This window comes from Acanthochromis polyacanthus, chromosome 18, assembly GCF_021347895.1.
Source record: "Acanthochromis polyacanthus isolate Apoly-LR-REF ecotype Palm Island chromosome 18, KAUST_Apoly_ChrSc, whole genome shotgun sequence".
NCBI classification, from domain to species: domain Eukaryota; kingdom Metazoa; phylum Chordata; class Actinopteri; family Pomacentridae; genus Acanthochromis; species Acanthochromis polyacanthus.
Window position 1 is genome coordinate 10,556,972 of NC_067130.1, and position 27,942 is coordinate 10,584,913.

At 39.5% G+C, this 27,942-nt stretch overlaps 1 protein-coding gene across 1 annotated transcript; it reads right to left on the minus strand.

Annotated features, from left to right (window-relative positions):
- Positions 1-303: 303 nt before the first annotated feature.
- Positions 304-27,004, minus strand: gpsm1b (G protein signaling modulator 1b). The gene is made up of 14 exons (XM_022204104.2): positions 26,726-27,004; positions 16,472-16,693; positions 15,343-15,478; positions 15,054-15,196; positions 13,519-13,642; positions 11,859-11,974; positions 11,497-11,652; positions 11,307-11,415; positions 10,784-10,898; positions 9,179-9,249; positions 8,916-9,086; positions 2,810-2,972; positions 2,492-2,697; positions 304-2,299 (listed from the first exon to the last, which is right to left on the minus strand). Exons 1-14 carry the CDS (start codon positions 26,785-26,787, stop codon positions 2,102-2,104), a joined length of 1,992 nt encoding a protein of 663 aa, XP_022059796.1. The 5' UTR covers positions 26,788-27,004; the 3' UTR covers positions 304-2,101.
- Between the last annotated feature and the right edge of the window lie 938 nt (positions 27,005-27,942).

Here is a 27,942-nt window from a genome sequence, read left to right on the forward strand (position 1 = left end):
CTATGACGCCCTTAGGAAATAAAAAAACTGAAGAAGAATCTTTTCTGTTTAAACAGATTCTTAACATTCCTGCTCAGTCTTGTTATGCAACTATTCATGAAGTTGGCCAACAAGTTTAGTCAGCCCTTTGTGTTCTACCAAAGATTACAGCTTGAAAAATCCGATCCAATTGATTGTGCGGCTCTCTGTAAATCAAGGAATTATTTCCCCATGTACTCAATGTGATGGTAATTATGTGCCATAGAGGCTGTGTTTTGCTCATGGAATTTTCCAGTCAGCATAAAAAGAGAAACAGAAGCAAAATAAACATCTGAAACATTTTATTAAAAGCATGAGGGGACATATTCATGTCCTCAAAAGGAACATAAATACAAAATATATTTATATGTACAAATTATGGCAAAGACAAGCGTACCGAGTACTTTCTAAAAATGTTAATTCACAAAAAACCGAAAGAAAATATTAACTGTAGCTCCCAATTGTGTGTATCAAAGAGAGATGAATCCAACAGAAGCACTGTTTACACGATTCATCCTGGTTCAGAACTCAATATAGCTAAGGTTCACAGAAGCTTTGAGGTACAAATATGAGGTATGCACTATTTCTGAATAAAAAGCAAGCCGCTCGACAGGTTCAAATGTTTCCTGTACAGCAAAACATTTTCAAGCTTTTAGCAAATTAAAATGCCATTTCTGCAGTTTGTATCTCTCTGACTGACAGAAAAGTACACTCGGTTTTACCTGGTTTTGATGAAACACTTTGAACTTTAGGAAATGATTTGCAAAAAATCTCCATATTTATGGTACAAATTGCAAAACTTTGTCGGTAGAACCACATGAAAGTCGTCAGAAGTGTCATACCTGGACCACAAAGTCATTATTATAATGTTTTCCTAAAATATTGAAGAACAGGGAATGTTTTTTATCCCCAACAGACTGCACTCTGTATTTCCCAGAGGTAATACAAAGTAGTGACCACAAAGAGGCAATATACCAACGACACAACTTTGAGTTTGTTGCTCAAAATCGTTCAGGGTATGAGACTCTTAAAAATATGGCCCATCAGTCCATTTCTATGTCTATGTTAGGTAATAATAATGGCTGTAAGCAGTAGTCTGTTATCAGATGTTCAGAACATTCTGGACAGAAGACAGCGTCACATTAAAAGCCGAGCAGTAACATTAACTGGAGCTTACCATTTCACACAACTCTAGTCTTGACTCTATCAAAGAAACCTATTTGCTCAGTAACACTGGTTACTGCACACTGTGTGAAGAGATGCATTTTAAAAATGCAGAAATGCATATAAATAACATTTGTGTGGAAAATCATATTTCAATCAGTCTTTCAGTTTCGACGAATTGTATTACTAAGTTGACAAAAATGGAGTGTGGCTATTAATTAGTGAAAAGTTGAAAGTGACCAAGGCAGTTTTATTTAACACTGGTTGGTCAACCCTAATACTGTTAATGCACAAATAACCCCACGTTTCTATGAGCGACGGGAACCACAAAAATTGAACGATAAAAGCAGCACTGATCAGAGAAGTTTAAATACGTTTGTCTAAAATTCAGCTTTATCAGTTCTGTCGTTATAAAACTGGCTAAGATTTCAGTGCAAATCTGTCAATTCTCTAATGTTTTCATCAACACTGTTTCTATGAATAAATCTTTGTGACTTCCACTACTCATACTGTCGGTCTTCATACTAATCGTCCATATTATACTGTATGCTCATCATGTGCTTCTAAAAAACACATCTGACACCAGGGAATACAATCTTGAGTCTGAAAAAAATGCTGATTAAGGCATTAGATTGAGGACATATTTCATATTTGTTATCGTGTCATCCCAAACGTCTTTTTCCTCTCCAAACCCCCAAACTGTGGACGTTTCCCCATTGTATTTACACACATTTAGAACATAATACATCGAGCAACATTTAACAGGGCACCACCTATTGCACATGGAATTTATCTTGTTATTACACATCTTGTTAGTTCACCCCTTTAGTGTTGCCTTTAAATGTTGGCTCATTCTTCTTGCTTTTCCTTTGCTTTTTTTTTAAATTTTCTTTGACATGAACTTGTGCAGCATTAAGTCCTAGCTGGAGAATCCACCGGGCGGCTCTGGATCAGGGGACTGAGGGCCGTCCTGATCGTCGGGCAGCTGGACGCGCTGCTCATCCATACGCTTGGCCTGGACCCTCTGGATCAGACTGAAGAAGTCTTCATCAGGCACTGTGGGGGCGTGGGGGCCTGCTTCTGGCGGGGAGCACCTCTGGTCATCAATCCTGGAGGACTGGAATCAGAAAGATTAATGCATGACGGAATTTGGTGAAGATTGAAAGCGGTGCAGAAAGGCCAACTTTGCACAGTTAAGTGGAAAATTCCTAAAGTACATTATCCACACAGCAGCGAAATATTTTGAGTCTAATAATTAAGAATTTAAGAGGATTAAACCTCCGAGTTTGTGTGAGCATCATGGCCTTACCTGGCACTTGATAAGCATGTTGAAGAAATCATCGCTGGGTTCTTGATGATCTCCCTCACCTACAAGGTGCCCCAGGTTGTTGTGGGTAATCCTCAGGCCTGGAAGGTTACCAACATTAACACGCTGGTCATCGAGGCGACGACTCTGAGAGCTAGCAATCAAATCAAACAGCTCCTCAGTCTGGGGGGAAGTGGTAATTGCAGGATCTAAGAGAAAAGAAATCAGCTCAGTGAGAGCAAATTATGTTAAATTGTCTCAAATTCTGACACAGTTAGCTACAGACGTCCGTAAAGGAGCTGACAAACGTTCTCAACCAACCGATCATCTCGTTCAGGGATGGCATGGAGTTTGCAGCACCTTCTCCGTTGTCTCCGTTTTGTGGCTCATCAAGGTGGCAGCGCTGGTCATCCATGCGGCTGCTCTGAAACTTGCTAAGAAGGTCGAAGAAGCAGTCTTCATCGGAGGGGTCACGGCCCAGCTTCTGGAACAAAAATGACAAAGTCTTGTTCGGCACATTATCCCGTGAAACCTTTTAATATTATTTACCAAAACTAAAATCAAGATCCTCTTTAGATGACGGAATACTCACTACTTACTATATTCATCAAGACTTTTTTTTTTCTGTTTTTTTTTTTTTTAAAGTTGAGGCAAGATATTGAGTTTGCTGATAGTTTAAGTATTTGAAGTTCATGAAAGAGAATGTCATTCACTTCCCTGGGCCAGCTGAGCTTGTTGAACTTCTGAAAGATCCAAGAAATATGGTGTGCAGTTAAAATAATTAACCTAAATGCCAGCATAAGTTGCATAATGAGGATTTTCAAGATAGCTCGCACGTGGAAGAGAAAAATAATCTGATTAACTCTCAAGAGATAGCTCTCCTGGTGAGACTACCTTGTCCTAGATACTTAAGGTCATACAATGTCATAAAATAAGCATTTACAGTAAGTAAAATGGCCCGCATAGCTGCACCTGTGATATCAGATGGGAATACTAAGAGATGGAGGTGCAGCACATAAATGCATTAGCTGTAACTGTGGAACTGTCAGATTTGGTCAATCAGTCAACAGTTTAATTACCGATGGACTGAATCCTATTTATATGTTACGTTGACCTCACTTCTTCCACAGTGGTCCTTCTGTTGTTTATTTTGAGAAAACACCAAGAGCTGCTGTCTTGTGTCGTCCTGAATGAGGCTCACAGTCCCAAAGTGGACGATTTATGTTTGAAAGATGGCATAGCTCCCAGTACACTGAGCTAGCAAAGCAGATGTGGAATTTATTATGTGTGACCAGTGCTACTGAAATATTCTGGCACTTAGGCAACAATAATGCGATACTGAACGAGAGCTGATCTACTGGACAGCAGCAATAAAATGAGTCAATAACAGAGTCAAAATAAAAAAGAATCTGCTCACCCAGAAATTATCTGAGCATCTTAAACTGTTAAACTAACCAAGCCTTCGGATTAAATGCGAAAAAGCTAAACAGAATATTAAACTAAAATGCAGCAAGAGGTTGAATTGTACTACCTCAATCTTATCCCACAAATTTCAAGGGGTGGACTTGAATGAATGGAGTCCATTCCAAGAAGCAGGTTTACAAAGTCATCTGTGTAACCTTTCACAATAAAAGCAGGATCACTCCAAAGTTTTTCTCTTTAACCCTTGGGACATGGAAAATCAAGAGTTTCAACCCAAAAAAATAAAACATGTATCTCACATCAAGAAGAAATCGCCTTTTATACAAATGACAAAATTCCATTTAAGAGCCAGGTATTTTAAGGATTAATAACTAGCCAGGTAAGACTTACAATAATATATTTTATAATATAGTAGGTAAAATATAACCTGGCAATAGCCAGATTAATAATTGTGTAGTACTTGATAGTACTCCACAATATCAATCTGGGACCGCTCCATGTAAATCCGTTTGGAGGAAAGAGGCACGGATTGGACAATGCAACAGTATGTCCCGCCTCTGACAGGTTTGTTTTTAGCCAATCGCGGGATCTTCACAACGAGCGGAGCCAATTGGTCGATTAATCTCTTACCAAAACCCGTAGGTAAAAAAGCACAAACATCTTTACCATCCAGAAATGCGCAAAGCGCCTCTCGTTGTTCTTCCTTCAAAGAAGCGATAGGAGATTCATCTAAAACTGACTTAATAGCAGCATCTACACGATCGTTGTCCTCCGTTGCCATGTTTGTTTTGATCTACTGGCGCTTGGTGTCGTCGTCACACACGGCTATCCCGCCCATTATCCCACCCCACACAAGAATACTGCTGCGTGATTGGCCCGAACCAACTTGGTGCTGTACGAAAAGTGAAGGCGGGAGCAGAGCAAGATGGTTTCTTGAGAGATTTGTGAACTCACAAATATCGCGAGAAATCAACTTGTTGGCAAGGTTAGGTAAAATATACATGAGAAATATAATTTGAAAAAATTGCAAGAATTATTCATTTTTAAAGGCTTCATTTCCTGCTGCAGAGCTATACTTTATTATTTAATCTATTTCTTACGTCCTATCAAAAGACAGTGAAGCCCAGAAGTATGCAAATTTACTAACATTCTCTTTTAATGAATTATGTGTTCTCTTACATTTAACTGAAATTTAGCTGAACTTTAGTGTGGTAAACCTAATGACGTAGTAGGACTCCTTTTAGCCTCTAATATTCAGACATCTTACGCTTAAAGAAAAACATCAACAAAAGTCCCGCGGCAAGTGAATGGAAGACAAGGTCACATGAAGTCACGAAGATAAAACAGGCTGATTGTTTCCCCTTTATTTAGCTTTCTCCCTCGACTTCTCACCTACACTTCAACAAATGCAAACGCACATCTCAATATTTACCGTGATAACAATTTCGCCAAGCCAAAGTCAGATATGACACTTTTCACACCGACTAGTGGATAAAGTTAAAATAACTTAGAGCGAGATGTGAAGTAGGTCAGCAGACACCAATTTTCAGTCAGCTCTTTTCTAGTTGAACTTTCATATCGGACAATGAAACTACTGTTCAAACAAAACAGAGATTTTACTGTGCGTCATATAAACTTCACTTTTGCTTCATGTGTAACTGAAAAACCAAGCTAAACATCTCTACAGGGTGCAAAACACGCACAGAAACTAAAATTACATTCAAAACCTATATATTAAAAAAAGAAAGTGAATAACCTTTGCACAATGTTATTACTTAAAATGCAAGTGAAATATCTTACCAGCGACAGTTCTTCTTTGTCCTCTACCTACCCTATACTCTCTCTCTGTTTTTTCTGAAGTCTCTTTTTCTCTCACTCTGTCCACACGCCTGGATCACATCTCCTTCTCCCCTGTTTTCACCCACCACTTTACATCCCTCTCTCTCTCTGCTCTCCTGCTGAACACGACTATCCCCCTCTAATTTCCCTCTATTCCAGCCTCCTTTTAATCTCCACCATCCACTGCCTCCTCCTTTCTCTCTCTCTCTCTTTTCTCTCTTTCTGCCACACTCTCTCCCTCTCTCTCTCTCCAGCTCTCCGGCAGGCCATTTTTGTCCTGTTCACCCACTGTGGGAAAACAACTCATTATGGGAAGCTGGGGGGGTTGACCCAGTGGGGAGGGTAGCGATTCTGTGATCAAGGTCACATTATCAGCTAGGAGGGAGAGCTGTGGTGGACAGAGGGGAGGAGGGGAGATAGAGGGAGTAGAAAGTTATGAGTAAATTGCATGCTAACAGCTACTGCCAGCGGAGATCAACCACCCCTCAAATGAACAGAACCCCCCTACGTCGCCAATTAATTCTACAAAAAATCTCACACGGCGTGGATCTAAAATATGCCACTCTGACTAAAGGATTTTTACACTTTAAAAAGGTTTTCATGTGATTGTTATTTACTCGCTCTCGGCAGATTAATCCAGTGTGACTTTATAAAAGTTTCTGTCCTGTGTCCTTGGCCTCAAGCTTGGTGTCTGTGTGGATCTCGTCACTTCCCGCTCTGCATTGTTCAATTAATCAAGTAGGCCAAAGAGACAGAACATGAGAGAGAGAGAGGCACGTCACGGTGATGGGAGAGAAAGAAAAGAGGGAGGGAGAGAGTGACAGAAGTAGAGAAATGAAGTTTTGTGCGTGTGGAACAGAGAGAGTGGGAGTCCATGTGTGAAAAATTATATCACCGTTGTGCTTTGGCACCTCTTAAGTTTGACATTTCATGTATTATTTGGAGATGAAGAAGTGGCAATGGAAAAAATAAAGGGGAAAAAAAACTAAAGTGAAAATAAATGTTCAAATGCACACTCAGCTATCAGTTGGCTGCTTGATAAGCCCTCCTTGAACCAATGACTGTCCAGTCAAATGCCCCCTACTGTACAGTTAACTACAGCGACAAATTCTTCTATAAGGATCATTATCTGGTGTGGTTTCTGGCTTTTTTTTCCTGAAACATGCACTACCGTTCAAAAGTTTGGGGTCACCCAGGCAATTTCATGTTTTCTATGAAGCCCACATTTTTATTCATGTGCTAACATAGTTGCACAAGGGTTTTCTAATCATCAATTAGCCTTTTAACACGATTAGTAACACAATGTAGCATTAGAACACAGGAGTGATGGTTGCTGGACATGTTCCTCTGTACCCCTATGGAGATATTCCATTAAAAATCGGCCATTTCCTAGAATAGTCATATACCATATTAACAATCTTTAGACTGTATTTCTGATTAATTCAATGCTATCTTCACTGAAAAAAAAACATGAAACGTCAGCCAGACACAGTATTTTAAATGGATTACTGTAGCCAATATCTGTTGGAAATACAAGACCCATTGTTTGAAAAATTATTAAGAATAATGTGTTCAAGTAGCCAAGCAACAGCAACCAATAAGGGAAAAATATACAAATTTTCACACATGCAGGGTCACAAGCTATGGAACAAACTGTTAAATGGATCTTATTTTGGTTTTCTTAGCTGCTGTTTGTAATGACAAGTATGAATCATCAACTTAATTTTTAGGCCTAAAAGTGCTCAAAAATCAAGGCTAGGGTGAACCTCTAGAGCCCCTTGACAACTGAGCAAAGCTAATCTACCAATAAAGTCCACGTCATTCAGTCAAAAGCTCTGAAATACATGGAAAAGTGTGCCAAGAGTTGGAAATACTTTGAAAACAAAACTGTTCATTCAATACTCGTGTCATAGACCTATTAAAGTTCACATAAAACAATGAAATTTAAAAAAACGAAGTTAACACAGATTAAATTAAACGTTTTGATGGTTCGATAAAGTTGGTGTCCTATTCATTTTCTATTTGGTCATGCTCGTACCACTTGCTGACGTCACAAGGTCAGATGACTTCTCTTGGATTTAGCCGTTTGGGAAGAAGCTGCGCACATTCACCAATTCACAACCTGCCTTAAAAGACTGTGACATCTGAAAATAAGTATTCTTCAGTGTCACCGGATCAGCATCTACTTCCCCCATTTACTCCCTTGTGATGAACTATTATCATGCAGCCCAGCAATTATCTCTCCATTCTAGCATGCCAGCTTACTGCTTACAGTAATTAGCATTGTCACAGAAAAAAGGCATGATTAGGTGGTGTGGGGACACGGAACTTTTGGGATACAACAGCTGTGAAACAGCAAATACTTAAAAATCTAGTTCACAGCAAACTGAGCACTGTTGACATTTAATGACTGTGACATTTATTTATTTATATGTCTTTTTTTTTTTTATCCCACAAAGGGCAAATTTTGCCTTTTCGCATATCCCAGCTTGTTAGTAGGCTGAGGTCAAAGCATGGGGTCAGTCACATTACAGCGCCCCTGGAGCAGATACAGTTTAGGGCCTTGCTCAAGGGCCCAACAGTGGCAAAGTGGCAGTCGTGGGGCATGAAGCGCTAACCTTCAGGTCAGCAACCCAAAGGCTTAACAGCTGAGCCACAACTCCCCTCGTTTAACACTGCAGATGACGTTATATATCATATAGTCTAGAACAGCTAAAAAGTTGATGTCATTTTGTCTTTAAAGGTGAAGAAGATCTGAAAAAAGCTGACGTGTGTAACAGCCAGGATTTAGATCTGTTTGATGCTTTCTGCGAGAAAAATGAACTTCCTCTTTTCTCGGATGTATTAAAGGTCAGATTGTCGACATATGGTGTGTTTGGCGAGCAATTTAACACTGTAGTATGAAACTTTATTTGAAGCTGAGCAGTTAGTAACATTTTTCGTATTATAAGCAAAAAATACAAAGAAAGATAGACAAAGGCTATATTCTAAGTCTTTGTGGTTGGAGTTTTATCAGTCAAAGTTGGAATAACTTGTGACTGAATCTAAATACTTGCTCTTAACATCATGTTCTAAGTGTAGCAATGTGGATATAACTAAACGGATATAATATATCCATCTGTTTTATTAACAGTGTAAATAAAACAGTAAAGCAACAGCGACTCACTGGTACAGGAGGCGGGACTTGCAAGGTGATGTCATCAGGGTCAACAGGAGAGTCCAACCACAGCCTTTCATCTGACGACTGACTGTCAGAATAGCCTTTTCTTTTACCGACCTGTGACAACTGACTCTTGGATCTCCTCGGTATACTTTCCAAGTCTTGGTTCTCACCATTCTGCAGTAACAGAACATACTGTTAGAGGGAATTACTACTGTTTGGCACATTTCCTTCTGCAGTGTCCTGACATGTGAGATAAGAGAAATCACCTTATCTGAAGAGTACTTCCACAGTTCTACACTGTCCATGCTGTTTCTCTTGGTGAATTTGGGTCTTGCTCCTACAGAAAAAAAAACAGATATGTAAATAAACACTGCATCGCACAGCATTTAAAAATACGAAGCCTGTAATGTCAGTAGTGGTCCCGTGATGTTCGATGTGGATGTGAGGTTTACACAGACAACCAGGCAAACAAACTGAATAAGAGTCTGTTTGCCAGCTCTGCTCCAAGGAGGGAAATGTAGGACATGGGTGTGAGTTTCTGCCTAGAGGACAGTTTATGAAAGCAAACATTACACAAAGGCCAGGGAGATTGTAAAGATATTGCAATTTCTCCATGCTTCATTATATCAGGCTTAAACACGTGAATATATGCATACTGGTGGACTCTTTGAGAAGCAACTATAGGAACAATCCTTTTTTTTATCATGTGAGCATATGGCTGATAACAGAAACAAGCCACCCTCCTGTGAAACAACAATCTTTATACAGCCCCAAAAATACACACACTCCCCTTGCTTCCTGTCACATTTAGCCTTGGTTCAGACATAACACACACACACCGTCTCACCTGAAGTTAGTTTTACATTTAAGACGGCCACTTTGTGTACACTCACAATATTCTCATTAGCTTGCATAAGGCCACATGTAATATTTGTCATACATAGAAGGTAAAAGAGCAAAATCGAAAAACATTTTAAAAATAGTTTTGACATAAGCAGTTTTGCTAAAAGCCCATCTTGTATCCCACTAAGCAAAGTTTCTACTTGACTCTGGCAATGTCCTAGAGCTCTGATTATTATTGTCTGTTGCTATTTCTATGTGATGGGAAAGCAAGTACACCGCCGAGACAGTTTCCCCAAACCACAGTCTGAAGATGACAAACATACAGGTCCCCATTCTAAATACGCACTCAGACACACACAAATACACCCAAGTACATAGAGCTGGAGTTTTGTATCTGCCACACCCTTTCCCATTCCATGATTAAGGAAACTGAGTAACTTGCTCACACAGCTTGTCAGAAATAAGGTTATATAACAGCTCCGGTGGAGAAGAGAGTCACCCAAGTGAAGTCCACATTCAACATGGACATCGTTTCTTTTTCTTCTTTGATTATTTTTTACAGTTTATACATGAATTTTAGCATGCAAACATAAATGTTTTATTAGAGACTGTCTTAAGGAGAACTAAAATTAAATTAGGCGACCTTTGAACACCCCAGAATTGTGGCATTATACTCGCACAATGAGTAAATATGTTTCCCAGGTTAAATGATGGCAAGGTTTTTAAATGCTAACCAATATAGCTGACAAGTTCCTTCAGTATATATATACATGCAGTAAATGCTCTTCTGTAAGACCCAAACTATGTTATATTTAGACTGATATATTTAAACTAAAACATTAACTAAACCATCTATATCATTATTTGAACAAGACAGAACAATAAACAGACATTTTACAGAAACCGTTATAGTCAGCAGATAAGCCTATGTAACATACAGGACTAAAATTGAGGGAGAACAGCTATAAAACTCCCCCATCGCCACAGTAAATTTCATCTAGGAGGGTGGAAATAACTTTCAGCGTTACCTTGCATCTCAAACTCTGAACTGGAAGGTGAGAGGTCGCTCTCATTGACCCCCAGGGCCTCCATCAACTGCTCCACATTCATTCTGGCTGTCAGTTCCCCATTTCTGTCTCCAATCTGAGGATGAAGCGAAGAGGCATGGATAAAGAGACAAACAAATAAAGTCAACACAAGAGGGCTTAATTCGATGAAACGTGCATTTAAGTTAAGATAAGATAAGCCTTTATCAATCCCACAGCAGTATAATTTGCAATGTCACAGCAGCAGAGATGACAGTGCAAACATGTAAGGATCACCAGTAGAAAATACAAATAAACAAGAAATATACATAAGTACAAGTAATATTGTACAGATTTTCTAAATGTGGAAATTCAGATAAAGCACAGATTCCTATGGATGTGGAGAACAATGATACTGCACATATTCTTTATGAATTAGAAAATAATAACTTTCTGTTTTACACAGTTATGAAAACATCCATAATGAACATTTTTTATAGAACTGCTATGTCTAATTATGTCTCACTTCTTTACAGATGTCCAGGTGTTTTCGGGCATAGTGGAGAGCTTGTTTGTGGTTCCCTAATGACACATACGCATTTCCGAGACTCCAGCAGGCACGACCCTCTCCAACCCTGTCGAGAAATGAACATACACGTAAATGTCAACGACTCCTCCTGTGCTCATGCATTTAATCCCGTTTATGCTCACTCTACCTGTCAGTGAGCTCCTGGGCAATGTACAGGTGTTTCAGGTGGTAGTCTATGGCCCTCTCATACTGTTGCAAAAGAGTAAAGGTGTTTCCCAGGCTGTAACAGGCCTGAGCCTCCATCACCTGGTCCCTAAGCTGCCTGGACAGTTGCAGAGTTTTCCTAGAAGACAAACAATAGGATAAATAAAGGGAGTTACAGAATTAAGATAATAATGCAAATGGAGATTTTCAGAGACAGAGCAGAAGAATTAGAATAAAATAATATTTTTCTAATTTAATTCATATTTCAATCTTATTTTGTCACTGACCAAGCTAGGTACGTTTTGCCTCCTTTCCACTAGATGTCAGGCTTTGCTCTTTTCTCACCTGTAGTACTCTGTGGCCGTGTTGAACTGTCCCAGGAATATCAGGGCATTTCCCAGGTTACTGTAGGCTCGCCGTTCAGCAGCTTTGTCCCCAAATTCTTTGGCAATGGATAACCGCTGCAAACAGAGCAGCAAAGGTCAAACCACATCAAGGTAATATCGTCAGTTTGCTTTGTAATTTAAGTAGCAACGTTTAAATAATGATAAAAGTTAAATCCTAATTCATTTTGTATTACTTGACAGCATTAACTCAGCATGTAAGCACGGGCTGTTACAAAAATTCAAGCTGCAAGCTCTGTTAGGCACATTATTTCATGACCAGAGGCGCTGCTGCAGCACTGGTGCATCAAATCAGCTCCCCTGATTCCCTTTAGAGGCTGTGAGCTCCCCTCTGTGGCACACTGATAGATTTGTAATAGAGAATAGAGGAGAGGCCAGTTTCTCACAAAAGGAAACAAGTGTTTTACAATGGAGAGTGACAGGAAACATGGGGAGGGAGAGCCTGAAGCCATACTTTCCAGTGATTCACCAAGAAACCAATTCCCTCCTCTTTTTTATGACGAGACATCAATCTTGGTGTGCTGGTACAGCACGAGATGGACGGAGATTCACTGAAAATCACACCCAGCTGAAATTTACTTGGAAAAAACACTGGGAAGGCTGGCTATGTAACACTGGCATTCCCCAAGAAAATAGCATACATTGTGATAGAACACTATTTTTATCCTCTATCCCCATTCTTCCAGGCATCATCTCCCATGCCATCCTACCTATTTTGCTGTTTGTTAAATCAGATGGCAATTTTATAAAAATGGACATAAACATGAACATAAACAAAGTTGTTCAGATGAGAGATCAGCTCTTTGTGCCTCTCAGGTCTGGCTATGTGAGACTACTCTCACACTGACTGTTGACATTGGCAAGTCTTGTTACTTATTTTGCATATAAAATTTTGGCCAGACTGACATCTGTGCAAGGCCAATGAGGTAAGATCTTCCCTCAGCAAGAAGCAAATGGGTGTCGCTTGCTTCCTCACTGAATAAAATTACCAGGTCTAAGTCTGACTGCACCTTTAAGCGAAAAGCTCAAGTCATGCAAACACGTTTGAATGCAACTCGACAGTAAATCAAATTTTGTGGGAATCATTTGGTTGCTTCTGGGCTGCATATGATACGAGCACACACAAGAGGCTGAACAAAAAGACGGCATGCTGTGCATGTATCATTTTGCACTGTGGCTTCGGGGAGGACACTCAAATATCTCTGGCTAGGACATTGTGTGCACTCAGCATGTGCACAAACCAACAAAACACCCTAAAACCATATTCAAATGTTATGTTAATGGTTTTGAAAAAGACAAACTTTTAGGTTTATTTACTGCATTGTGAAACAAAATGAAAGCATTGTGTTTGTGTTTTGGTTACCTTGAATTGCAATTCTATTTAAAACCAGAGCATTTTCTGCACAGCTGGGAGCAGAAAACATCAAGGCCGACCACAAAGTCTGCTACAAAGGAATGACCTTGTGCCAGATACAAAGTTAGGCTGCCACTCTGCTGGTGCAAGGTCACCACTCTGTCTTACCACAATGATAAGGCTGATAACATATCTCTGCAACACAGTAGTGTGTATATGCTGCTGGTAAACATTCAGGATTTCTCACCTGACGGTGGAACTTGATAGCTTCAACAAAGTTGCCCAGCAGGTAGTGGGTGTTGCCCAGGTTCCCGTAGGCTCTCCCCTGGGCCGCTCGGTCACCAAGCTCTTTGACCAAACACAGGTTCATCCTACGGAGGGTAGTACACACAATTAGTGGCAGCATATCAACGTTACAGATGACTGTTAGTACATTCACAATTGTATTCATTTTTTTCCATCCAATAGGCAACACATTAGACACTGTGACATTAGGCAGTCACAAAAAAACTACATAATATTATTATATTGGTGTAAAGCACATGTGTCAAACTCAAGGCCCGCGGGCCATATCCGGCCCGTAATACAATTATCCGGCCCGCGAGATCATTTTACATTGATTTATTATTATTGTTATTAATGGCCTGATGATATGAAGCGCTGATAATATTATATAATATTTTTAATTCCAGGACTATGTTTTTAAGTTACACATATCTGTGACTAAATATGTTGTGCCATTGTACAATCACTGTAATCAGTTGTAATGCACAACGCAGACAAATAAATGTTAAACTGAGTCATAGTGTTGTTGAAATTGCACTGACTTTAATCTCTGGTCGTTTCTAATATAATTTTTATTTTACTTATTGTTACTTCTCGGTAATTATACTATAAGTTTACTGGTCCGGCCCCTTTGAGATCAAATTAGGCCGTATGCGGCCCCTGGACCCAAATGAGTTTGACACCCCTGGTGTAAAGCAATGCTATATATAAAATATGATAAAGAAAAAAAGCATAAGGATCACTATATTTTTCACATGAGAGTTAAATATTTAGAATTATACAATGATACAATTCCACATTCATTGCGTCACCTTTAACAGTTTCTCCTCTTGATGTGAATGTCCGTGCTACAAAATAATTTGCTTTAATGAGGCCAAGATAATTATTGAAGGATATAATATGGGTTTATCATGATGTGTCTATCTAGTTAATCCAGCTTCCACTTCCACACATTCCACCTGTAAGCTGCCTTTTCCTAGAGCACGCTTTTCATCCAATACTATTGTTGCTCGGATTTTCTTATATCTTTGTTTTATTTTGATATCTGAAGTTTGCAGAGGCACTCCACGTTGAAAACACCTACACTGAGTATCCTGTAAATGTTATTTGGCACATTTAGCTGGTAGGGTAACAATAAAAACACCTTAATCAGTAAGTCACAGAGGTCATACGGCTGAGTGATCTGTAATACTATAAATGTGAGCCTAGACTGTAACAGAAGGCATAGAAACTACTTAGATGGTAAACAATTCTGCAGTGTGATGAAAATAAATTGAAATCTGTGGTAGCAACAATAAGGAAGGCTGTTGAAAATTGATACGTGCAACTTATTGATTCTGACTGCACCACAGCCGTAAAGACAGTAGCAGTGGGTTGTGGGTTTTGATTTCAATCATCAGGGAGTGAAATTCAAATCCAAGTGTACTGTATAATATATAAATATACAGTACATGAGCATGAACACTACATGTTCTGTATACTGTCAACAATACGTACTCGTAAAAGCCAGTAGCCCTCTGCAATGTGTCTCTGACGTCAGGAGGCAGGTCCCCTGGTTCCTGGGTGCAGCCCCACAACTGCTGTTTGCCCTTAGCATGAAATACGTTCCCAATGTTATACAACGCTCTGGCCTCTCCAACCTACAATATGACAGAACAAAAAAAACAGGTTTCAACAAAGGGCAAAAGAGATATGTATGAATATTAATGTTGCTTTGCTCCCGATTCGTTTTGTGTGTGTCAGTTTGTTTGGACATCAAAAGGTCTGTATTAGTGGGACACATCACCTTGTCACCCTGCTCTTGAGAAATATCCAGATGTCTTTGGCAGCAGACAACAGCCTCATCAAAGCGCCCCAACACTTTTAATGTGTTGCCAAGGTTACCGCTGGCTTTCCCTTCTCCGATTCTGTCTCCTATTGTTCTAAGAAATTAACGAAAGTGGCATTTAACTGTGGGAGCAACAACATTTTTTGTCTGATTTAATCATTTAGTCAAAAACCATTAAGACACCGTAGTGAGATTTAAGTGGGAAATCCTGCATAGTGCATTTTTAATTTCTAGTTGCTTACTTCCTAGGACCAGGTCCCAGTGGCCCTGGTGAGACTGTAATGTAACAAGGTAAATCTCCCTGGGATCTTTAATCACTTCCCTGCTGAAGTACCAGCTGCACTCACGGCAGGAGGACAGATTACTCACGAGCTAAACGTCCTGCTGGTAGCTGTCAACTGTTACTACACACTGTAAAATTCCCCTCACTTTTCATTTGGAATTTCCATTGTCTAGCTCAGTGTCATTAAATAACAATTCCAGATGTTCTCTATGTATTTCTCAGAGAAAATCCAATCAGTTGGAGATGGTGTTCTGAATGCTTCTGTTCTGAGACCGTCTGTTGATTCGATAGCAGAATCATTAGTATGTCATACCTACATACTGGCAAACAGATCCACACTGACTAGAGCTCCTATTATAGAAATATGATGACTGTAGTGATATGAGTAATTATTATCCATCTTTAAAGCTGTGTGTATCAGACAGAATTACACTTGATCAGGCTTCACAGATGAATTTCTGCAATGATTTGTTCTAAATCACACAGTTATATTTGCTACGACTGTAGTTGGATCAAAAACGTTTCAAACTTCAACTATATTTCTGTGCAAATCGTTCGTAATTACAGCAGATGAAAACTGGAGATAAAAAGTCTCTTATAGATGATAAATGGAAATATACTGTGATCTGGTCATCAACGTTGCTAATGACCAAATTCAAACTTACTTCAAACCTAATATGAAAATGCAAACATTTCTCAAAAACACAGCTGTGTACTGCATAATTAATAGATTTTTTTTCACACATTTCCAGAGCTCAAAGCATAAGTTGAGGCCATTGTGTATTTGCAGGGTACAGTACTCACCTGGCCAGAGTAAGGTCATGCTTGTGGTATTCCAGAGCTTTGCCATACTCCTTGAGGTAGAAGTACGCATTGCCCAGCTGGCTGTAGATAGCACTGAGTGTCTTCAGGTCTTCTGTACCGACCTGCACAGCCGCTTCAAAAAACGCTGTCCCCCCTTTAAAGTCCCCGGCCTTGCACAGTCGTTCGCCTTCCAAGGCCAACTCCAAGCAAGAGGCCTCCATCCTGAACGGTGAACACATACATGCAAGGAAAAGTCAGAAAACAGTACGAACAGACGAGCAGCATTAGAGACAACGCTGTACAGTAATGTGGATACGATTACAGTGGCAAAGCAACATCATCTCACAGTGAGGAACAAATTGGAAGGATCACCATGACAACAAGGTCTGTAGCCATTTCTGTGGACTGTTGCCTTAGCAACTGAGTCTAAGCCCTGAGATGAGCACCTTGAAAAGGTGTTGCACTTTTGGTTCATTACTTCTTGTCTCAACTTGGTTAATAGAGTGTGATTTCTAAAGATATTCAGTTCTCTTGCATTGGTGGTTTACTATATCAAGCTGATGAAGATGTTTATCATTTTACACTTTTTGAGATCCTGAACCTAAAAGGAACTTTGTAATTTAAGCATAGTGGTGCTTTCCTTAAAAAAGACACTCGATATTAGCAATTAATTGATGTGTCAGTTCATCTACGCTGCTCAGACAAAATAGAAACCATGCACTGCAGAAACAGTCATAAGCAAGTGAAGAGGAGTCTTCCCACTACTTCGACAATGCCTTGATTACCATGGCAACTGCTGGATCTGTCAATCAAATTCTGTTTGATGAGACTGATTTAAAAAAAACAGCCCTCTTTAGAGCAATACAATGCTGTGCAAAGAAGGGACAGATATTTTTGAGATGTTTGTAAAAAATAAAAACTTAGGAACCATGTACCATGAGACAAACAAAACGGCAACGCACCAGTTTTGTATGTAGCCAAAACTCCATGTGTACTAAGAGCACAATTTTTTAGATCCTTTAAAAACAACTGTGCAAACACAGACCACAAAGTGCAACAAGGCTTCATCAGTGAGTTGTGTCCAGAAAGTATACATCCCAGATTCATTGTATAATCTGGGATGAACTAAAGACCAGCCAATTTAGTTGTAGCTCTAAATTCCAGATAAAGTACAAGAATTTAGAGTTAAGCAAGGATTATCCTTCAGTCTAATCTGTTTTTAAAAAGGCCCCATCCAAAAGGTAGAGCAAAAAGAGGATTTTTATATTGTGTAGCACATTTGCAAACAAACCAGTTTTCCGCTTTCCAAAAACTAAGCATTCGTTGCCATTTATTGCAACCACAATTGTAATAACAGTAATTCACATTACCAGCATGCTGCTCTGGTCAGAATTTCTCAACCTGTCCTGATCTAGAATCAGTGAGCTCACCAAGGTCATTTGGTTTGTAAAACTTTGCATGACAAGTAAGTAAATGACCACAGATTTGGTGTTGAGTCTTCTAGCTGTACCTGTGTTTTCGCCTGGTGCGCGTTTTGTCCACATACACTTGGAGCTCCAAGTGTAAAGGCCTCAGCATCGCTTGAGGTCGAGGTCCACGGTGGACCAGTCTACACATTGCTCTCTCTGCTCCGGTCAGAGGACAAGGCTCAGATGCCATGAGGGTGGCGTTTAACAAGATCAGCTAAATCAAAACACGATTTACATGGAGTTTGCAGTTCACTCACGTAGTGCACTTCTCACTTACAATGCCATGTTGATGACATTTATAGCAGAAAAATTCTCTAGTTTAACAAAATCTGTTTATATAACGTCCATATTGTCTTTTAAACAACTCCAACAGAATCCACTGTGTCAGCAACGTTGCAGCAAACCTGGACACATTCCAACTGGAGGCTCTAACCACAGTCCAAGACTAGCCAAGAACAACATCTGCTTTTCAAGTCCTCAAGAACGCTCCAAAAACCAAATGGTGAACCCTCTACTCCCATAGCCAAGACAGCCAACAGGGAGTTGTAGCAATTTCCACGAAAGAGCCGTTCCAGGTACAGTTGTATTTCCTTGCAAAAACATGTCCACAGAGGCCATGTTCTACTAATTCAACTGAACTTCATCAGAAACTTGAGACGTCCATCGCTACTGTGTCAATCAGTTTTTAACGTCCCCGCCAACAGAAACCTGTCCTCCGTTGTGATCCTCGTCAAACTGCCCTCAGCTGCGATGAGGTCCACTGTTGTAGCTTACGAACAACATTTTAAATGAGACAGCAGGGGTAGAATCAGCGATGACAAAACAAGTGCACTACTTCGAAGCTTGACCACTGCCCCAATGAGAGAGAGAGAAAGGATGTGAGGGACCGAGAATTGCTAATCCAGTGACATGCACCTCCTTGGTAAAGACCATAGACACAGCGAGCGGCCCAGACTAATCCAACTATCTGCCGACCTTTGCAGAAACCTTATTAGGTCACCAGCTGAGACAGATAAGACTGTGAGTAAATGAGAGGTAAGGTGCCTATTACATTAATACATATTACTTTCACAGAAAAAGAAACAAGTGTGTATTTCTCTATTTTTCATAGCAAAAAATCTTCACTTTAAAGCATTATGCAACACTTCATGCAGTAGGTATCCATGACGTAAGCATGTCACATCATTAGTAAAATGGCAAAATGTTGAAAAGGACTACTGATCATGAAGAGACAGGAAAGAGGGGAGCAGAGAAAGCAGGTGATACGCAGGAAATCGGCATGAGCCGGACTCAAATACATGTAGAACTCTAGCCCTGGTCCATGGGGCTCCTGCACAACCTGGTGAGCTATCGCGCCACCCCACACTTTCAAATTATATTACACTATTCTCGAAATTATGTGAAGATCTAGCACTCACATGGCTCAGAAGTTAATGTTCCATACAACACACTGCAATGATGTCTGCTGAAAATGCACTCAAAATTGATAAGCATGAGGTCAAACATTGTATGCATTGATAAGTTTGATACTAATACCACTGGTTCTGTTTATTTAGGTACATCAGTAAATCAGGATGCACACTGAACTGGAACAGGCAGCCCTAAATGTAACGCAGTCACTTACCATATTTTAACAGCACCTGCATTTCTCCTGCTGTGACATGTACATGCTTGGGGAGGTGTACTCAGGTGGTATACTATTTAAAAACACCTAAATCTTGACATATTGACCATTGTAGAGTGATAAAACATGCCTATAACAAAGTTTTTCTTTCTTTTTTAAACCCAAATAGATTATCCTAATACACGGATAAATGGAGCACCCACCATTTTGCCTCTACTACACATAACCTGACATGACTTGGCTTTGTTGACACACAGCACAACCACCTTCTTCCTCACTTTCTCACCCACAGACACACACACACACACACACACACACACACACACACACACACACACACACACACACAGCAATGGCTCTGCTCGATTGAAATGTCCAAGTAAGCTGTGACAGTGTCAATGAGGCAGTATGTACAATACAAGCCCCCAGAGACACAGGTTAACCAAATTGTTATTTATACACCCATGCTTTTGTTGCTGTGACACATTCTGTGAGAAAGGCTTATAGACAGCCCTCTTCAAAAAAGATGCTATATGCTCTGACAGGAAGTTTATACACTTTGATTTCTAATGAGTGACTTGCTATGGATTATGTTATTTGTTGTTTTTGCAAATGCTTCAATCAGTCATAACAATTAAGAAATTTGGGGTAATTTGGATTTTGGCATAAATATATGCTATTGTTGTTTTAACAAATATTTTTTGGAGGGGAAAGGGTGAGAAATGTTAATGAATGAATATCCACATTTCTAAATAGCTTTTTGTTTTCTACTATTATTAACTATTAAATAAGGAAATTTAATATCTGACAAATATTTTTATGATCATATCTTTACAAATTCCATAATTATTTATTATGGAGACTGGACATCACTAAAAGGTCATCCAAATAACCGTCCCAATTTAATAACAACCACTTTATAATTAACTAAGCAATAATAAAATGAATTTATTCAAAAATAGTTTTTGATTGTGTTCTTTTTATTAGGTTGAGATAATCATGATAGATATTTCTTTTTTTTGGCAATACATCAAATTTTGTATGGAAAATAACAAATTGTATTTGTGTCCTAGAAATCACTTTCAACTAAGTTACCCATAGCAAAAACCCCTCTCAAGGAAGTGTGTTAATTCCAGATCACATGACCTGCTCCACATGATGTCATTTCCTCCTGAAGAAAAGACCGGAAGACTCCAAGGCTTTCTGAGTTATTTAATATAAAGTAGTGTGTGAGTCAAGTGTGGATTTATGGCATGTCAACAGGTTTACTACAATATCTTTATAAATAACTTTCTATTTAAATTTTACTCAATCGTATAATATTTAGGAGATTCTTTCTCCCTAAGAATGTCATTTGGTGTTTCGATATATATATATAAAAAATGTGCAAGGTCATCTTCTTGGTAATATTACAATAGCCACAGTTACTATTGCAACAATGGAGGAAACTCCCCAGCTCTGTAATCCTTCTATGGAAACTCTCCAGGCCCAAAATGATAATTCCAGTAACAAGATCTGAACAATTCACCCAAAGATAGGCCCACAAAGCAGATGATTGTGCCAAGGCTACCCTTCAGTGCAAACAGGAAAATGGAGCAGGCACTTACAGCCGTAGCCAGAGGGATGAAAGGTACAAGGTCAGTGCAGTTACAAAAGATTACAGAGGGTTTATTTGAGCAGACACATACATGGAGGGGACACCAATAGCCAGAGGTAGTTTACCACTCGGCTGTAAATACTATCCACTGTTCCCTCAACTTAAGCAAGTGTGACTTCTTTGAGATGTGGCGCAGAAGGTTTCAGCAACAGGCCGCAGTTGAAGTCGAGGTGAAGGAGAGGTCGCTCTCAATTTCTGAATAATACAACGAAATTTGGGGATAAAAAGAAGTGACTATGTCAGCGGTTAAGTGGAAAGAAGACAGGACAGAAGTAGGAAAGAATAAAACGGGGGCCAACCCAATCAAAATACCGTAGCAAGATATCACTTAAGCGTCTTCATAGGAGCATGCCGGTTAGACAGACTAAAGTTGCTGCAGGTAGCTACAGAGTTGCTGTTAAAAACAAGAGCCAGAAGATGAGGAAAAAGACATGAGGATACTGAGTCTAGCTACAGATGGTGACGGTGGGTGATGGGGCTGTCCTAAACCACCACTGAACTATAAAATTCTGAATTGTAAAACAGGCTGAGGAAAAGGGTGTAGCGTAAAGAATGTCTGGTGACATGGTAAAAAGAGAAGCTGCTAAACTTAATCCATTTAATCCCACTGGCAACAATTGTTGCCGCTCGTTTTCTTTTAATTTTTATCCTCTAAAAATGTTGTTTTGGCTTTGGACAGCTAATGCAAGTTTTAAAATCAAAGAAAAGGTTGTCTCCTATAAATTGCATCAATGTCATGTAACTAGTGTAAATGGTTACATGACTAGGCCTCTTTACTTCCTGAATGCACCCATTTTTCAGGGAAAAATTTGGGATTAAACAGGTTAAGCTCTCCAGTTATGAAGCTAGAGGCCAGTACATTATGACTCAGTTTAATCAAAGTCAGCAAACCTAAAGTATTCCACCAGGGCTAGCTTGACTGCTACCAGACAGAAAGAGGAGTAAAGAAAAGACCAAAAATGCAAAAAATGGTGCACTATGGACACAAAGGGCAAAGCAAAGAAACAATAAAACAAAGACAAAAGCAAGCAGTTGAGTCTCCATGACAGAATTCTCACACAAAGACTTTCATTCCTGCCATCTTTGTGGTTGAAATAAGAATGGATTTGTGTGGAACAGTCTGCCATTCTCTCCTTTGATTACCACTCTAATTGGTCTGTTTGGGAGACACTCATCCCATAATAGCCCGCTTGTGGTCTAAGAGAGACAGTCTCCCGGAGCTGTTGCCATGGCAGCAAGGAGTATATGTAACTTGGAAAGGTTTCAGGGAGTAAGTTAGGTAGGCTGAAGTCAGGTTTGAGCTTCACTATATGTATGTTGATAAAGTTTATCCTTTCAGTGGAAACATTTGAATGAGAACAATGAACCTCTGTCAAATAATGAATCACAATGTAATCACTGTTCATATAAATATGTGAAGATATTGTTCTGATATGATAGAAGAAAAAGAGAAAAAAATGACTCGAAGATTGCAGTTGGGCATCTAAAAGTTTTAAAAAAATGAGTGAATGATGATGTAGCAGATGTCAATTTAGCTTTAACATATGAACTATGAAAAATATACAACATCAAATGGAGGACAATAAAATAAAAGCTAGCTACAATTCAGGATACATTAGATGGGGGACATTAGGGCCTCGCAGTAACATCGTCAAAACTCCAAAGTCTTCTACTCATTACTGTCTGATTAAGTACCGCAAGTCTCAACATGCTGCAGGTTGTAGATGATACTGTACTTCTTCCTTTCTGAAAGGTAATGAGGCATAAAACAAGATTTGGTGCAGCGCCATGCACACTAAAACAGCTCATGTTTTATGAGCTCATAACAAGCTGCTAGGACTACTTGTTGGAGTGCCATGAATAAATAAAGTACAGTCTGCAACCCATTTCACAAGATGCACCTTTTACACTGTAAAATAGGACTAATGCACTATAAACACTCACAAATATTTTAAATCCTGGAACACAAAGAAGGCAAAATTACTGAAATAGGACACTATTTTAACATGACTGGGAATTGACCTTGGTTAATGTTCAGACAAACAGCACATTGGGTCGATAGTTCAAAGAAAATTTGACTCCTGAGATCAAAAATACTAATTATTAGAATTGCACAAACTCGAAGCAAAATTAGTCTAATTTGTGTTTCTAGCTGTGTGTGATTTACTTTAAATTACTCTAAGAAATCAGCATCAGAAAGTATAAATGTTGCATAAACAAAGAAAAACACACTGTGGATCATTATCAGCTGTGGCTAGGATGGCAGGTTACTCCACAACAGCACAGAAATTGAAAGAAGAGGTCTAGTTTGGAGCGGTAAATAACAACTTGGCTATGAGATGTGGCCCAATTAAATACTGGTGATGTAAGAGATGCACACGCCCTCATGCTATTTTAGTCTTCATTCATTAGGATTTTACCTCATCAATAAAATGCGTACCATGCCACATTTTTGTATCGCTGCATCAGTATTTTGAATATTCAAGGATCTACACTACTGTCCCCGTGATTCTTGGCTGAGCAAAGACACCCTGTGCTCAGAGTAGTAATCCAGCCATAATTACAGAGTGCCACGGCTAGTTGTCTGGGAAACCAAGGAGAAACTCTCTAGGAATGTTTTTCCTCTCGCTGTGCATGTCTCCTTCAGTTAAAGCAGAACTGTCTCCTTCTTTCTTCTTTTCTCTAATTTCCTTGTAAAGCTGCATTTTTTACTCTCCATGATTGTGTTATTCTAAACCATGTTTTCCACAGCAAAATTCAGGAGGAGGCAGTATCACAGCATATAACATGGCCCTAAAAATGCTGAGGGAAAACAATACGAGATCAAATTTAAGGAAGAATAATTGCATTATTACTAGCATTTATCCTTTGTCAGTAAAGTGTAACAGTAAACTCAGTTGTATGCTGAGTGGGTTATGATTTATTTATGTGTCAACTATCTATTCATAATCATTCATTTACTAATTTTCAAAGACTAAATGCTTATATGTCATGAAATCAATGCCAACCACTGCTTCCAGCTTAGCACATGTGTCTCTGTGTTACATAAGTAGGGTCAAAAATAGAGCCCTCTGGTCTTTATGAGGAATGGGGGTGCCAGACTGAAGAAGCTCCTTTGTCAACGTATGGAATGCAGACTTGGAGTTTCTGATATGGTCAAGAAGAATTCCATAGGTCAAACTTGTTGAACCATTTAGAAACGAGCCGATAGAGAATGTCCTACTATAAATAAGCTGTCACGCTTGAGATTCTCTGAGAAAGAGATGCTAGACAAGTTCTGCCTTTCTCCTGACTGCAGCGGATCAATTTGCCAGGCAGGTTGTCAGTGTTTTGCAGGTTATTTTTAAGGTCAGAAGAGTCAGAGCTGTTTTTCCATGACAGAGGTGACTTTTAAAGAGATCTCCCTTTGACTGATAATAGATAACCCTGTGTTCCTCTCCTCAGTCACCATAAAGATTAAATAAGAAACACGTCTCACTAAGGCTTCAGTCCAGTGATTATCATATAATTTAAAAGAATAGGTGTACACACTAACTTTGAAATACTTCTTCCAGTGTTGCTTCTCTCCATCGCCTGACACTGATTTTACAGAGCCAGTCTGTTGACAAAACCCTACAGATACTATCCCTTTTGTGTCTCACCTGTGTTTTTCTAGAAGCTCACATGACACACACATATAAAGACACAAATACATTCACAGCCCTCATTGTAGAAAGGTCATGTATTGACTTTATGTGTTTGTGAAATAGAGGAGAGCACTGGCATCATGATCAGCACTATGACTCACCCCATGCATTTATCTTTGTGTGTGTCTTTGTGTGTCTTTGTGTGTATGTGTGCGTGTTATGGACATAACTTTGCAGAGTTTATGAATGCCACCACTCAGCTCAACAGCTATTAACATTCCCTGCAGCCATCTCTGTGTCACAGACACTGGGGGTGGAGGGTGTAATGTCACAATGCGGTTTAACATGAAAAAATGTGAGTTAGTTCAACATTGGTTGACTTGCAATGAAGTAAATGTGCACATTACAAATTACATCTTAAATCTTTTCCCCATCAGACAAAGCAAATGGGTAACAAACTTGTATTATATTGCATTGATGTAACTTAAATCATTATTTTGCTAATTTTCATTGTCAAGTAATTTGTTGAATTACTTGTCACAAATAATTAATAGTTTGTTTACTCTAAAAATTGTAAGAAAATGGTGAAAAATGTGAATCACTGCATTTTAAAGCTCATGATGATGTCCTCAAAGGTTTTGTTTCATCCACAACCAAAAGATAATAAGTTTACTGTCATAAAACAGTAAAGAAAACAGAAAATATTCACATTTAGGAGTCTGGAATCAGAGAATGTTTTTTTGCTCTTAAAAAAAATATTCAAATCGATCAATCAATTATCAAAATAGTTGCCAAATAATTTAATGGTTCCCAACATGCAGCTCTATTAAACTTACCACTCCGTTCAAAGTAGATCTTTGAAAACTTTTTTCTATATTTTTAATTGGTGTATCACTAATCCAAGTTTTTTTCCATCATCTGTCAGTGATGCATCTGATTTATTCCACTTGGAAGGATGAGTGACTAATGTGACTCATTAATTAATTCAGCGATATGGTGATTAGTAATTTCCAAAATGTCAAAATACAGGCGAGGCCAATGACACATCTTTTTTTTTTACAAGTTCTAACTAAATCCTTATTAGTCATGTCTAATATATGGCTTGAAAAATGAACAACAGATAAAACTGCACCATAAGGCTATCAGTTTAAGTGGAAAACAGTACTAGGAAGAGCTGAAACAACTGGCCAATTAGCAGAGAATTCATTGTATTTATTATAGGGAAACTACTTGAGGAATGTGGACAATGAAGAATGTAATAACTACAAGCTTGGTAATAAATTGAATGAATCAAAGGGTGAGATGCTGCATGTTGGAAAAAGTAAAGCTACTCAAAACACTTTAATCGAATGCAAATGGTATTATAATGCAGCTCGTAATGATTACTACACCTGGCATATAAATAAGTGACATTTTGACAGCCACCCTGTGTGTATTTGTGTTCATTCATGTGATCCAAACATGCCCCTGCACATATGGTGTGACTCTGCAACCCACATGGCACGTTTAAACCCAAACCCATGCGTCCTGTCAGTGCGTCCAGCCTCCATCTCCTCCTTCCCTGTCCAACATCTCTGAGGCTCCTCTCAGTCTGTACATTCCAGCCACAGCAGCCCAGTGACCCGAGCCAGGAATGAGGCTTGGAACTGGGCTCTGGCTGCAACTGTGGCTGGGTCTGGAGGCTTAAATCAGTGAAAGCTGGCTGCTGGGTCCAGCTTCCCCCCTCTCTGTGCCTATAGCTCCTCCTCAACGAGCAAAGCCCTGAGCTGGCAAGCCTCCTATTATTGCTCTTTCCTCCAGCCGCTCCCAGCCTCTTGTTCTTCCAATGACAGGGTTATAACCCCCCCACACCTCGGTGTTCCTCCCCGGGGTTCCTACCTTGAGTGCAGCCTCTTGCTAGCCAGATCCTGGTCCACACCGTTAGCAGCCGACTGAGCCATGGAGCCGCAGCTACTGTGCCTCCTAGCTCTCGTTTCTTTCCCCCTCTTTTTCACAGTGAAATATCCTCCAGAGGCAGCAACCCCTTTTCTCCTTCTTCTTCCTAAAGCCTCTCCTCGCTTCTTCCTCTGTCCCTCCCTCCCTCTCGGTCTCCTCTCTACCGTCTCCCCTCCGTCCTCATTCAGCTTAGTAATGGCAGCTGCTGAGGAAGTGAGCTATTGTGCAAATAAACCATAAAAACGCGAGGCCCCGCCCCTCGATGTGACGTCACGGCCCGGCCACATTGTTCTGTGTGGGCAAAGTGAAGGTGTCACTTCCCAAAACAGATCATCATGCAAAGACATTATGTGTTTTTGTTACAACAGCCATGCCACACCCATCACTGTCTTTTTTCCCTCCTCTCTGGAATAACTTGCAAAAAATAATTGCTGAAAAGTTCGAGTTTTTTTCCTCTGGGAAGCTTCAAGTCTGCACCTCTGACCACACACCACTGATGGGTGTGGTTGGGTGTGGTTAAAAAGTTTGCTTTGTTTCTTGGCTGCCCTTATTGCTCATACTTGGGAGTAGATGAAGTCAGTCTCCTTATGAAAGGCTGTCCCTCCATACGTTACTTTCACTCATCAGTAGACAAATTAAAGGAAAAGCCAACATAACATGTCCAACTAAGGTGTTAGACCAGAATAGCGCCAATGCACACTGGCATCTCTGGAACTCTCTGACCTCCATTCTTACAAAATAAGTTCCCTCATTTGGTATTTTGATTATGGTGGTGCAGTTTCCGAACCTCATTAATAACACCACTGGGTAGCAATGTTTGCTTCATTATTGTATTCATATCGGCATGTATCATGATGTAAAACTGTTTCTCTTTATAGCTCTTTAAGTGCAGCAACATTATGTACAATAGTTTTTTTCTGTATATAACTTGTAAAGTGCATAGTAAAGTACTGTTAGTCTTTATAGCTATTAAATACTGTTTAACACATTGTGTGTATCATGGGCACATCTATCAACCAGGCCACATCCATACGTTGATGTGTACAAGGTGAACTTACTCTTTATTATATCTTCATTTTTATGTTTATCTTTGTGCTTTTGTATTTGTTGCATTGCTTTAAAGGCCATAGCATAAGCTTACATCCTTATTAAATCTAATA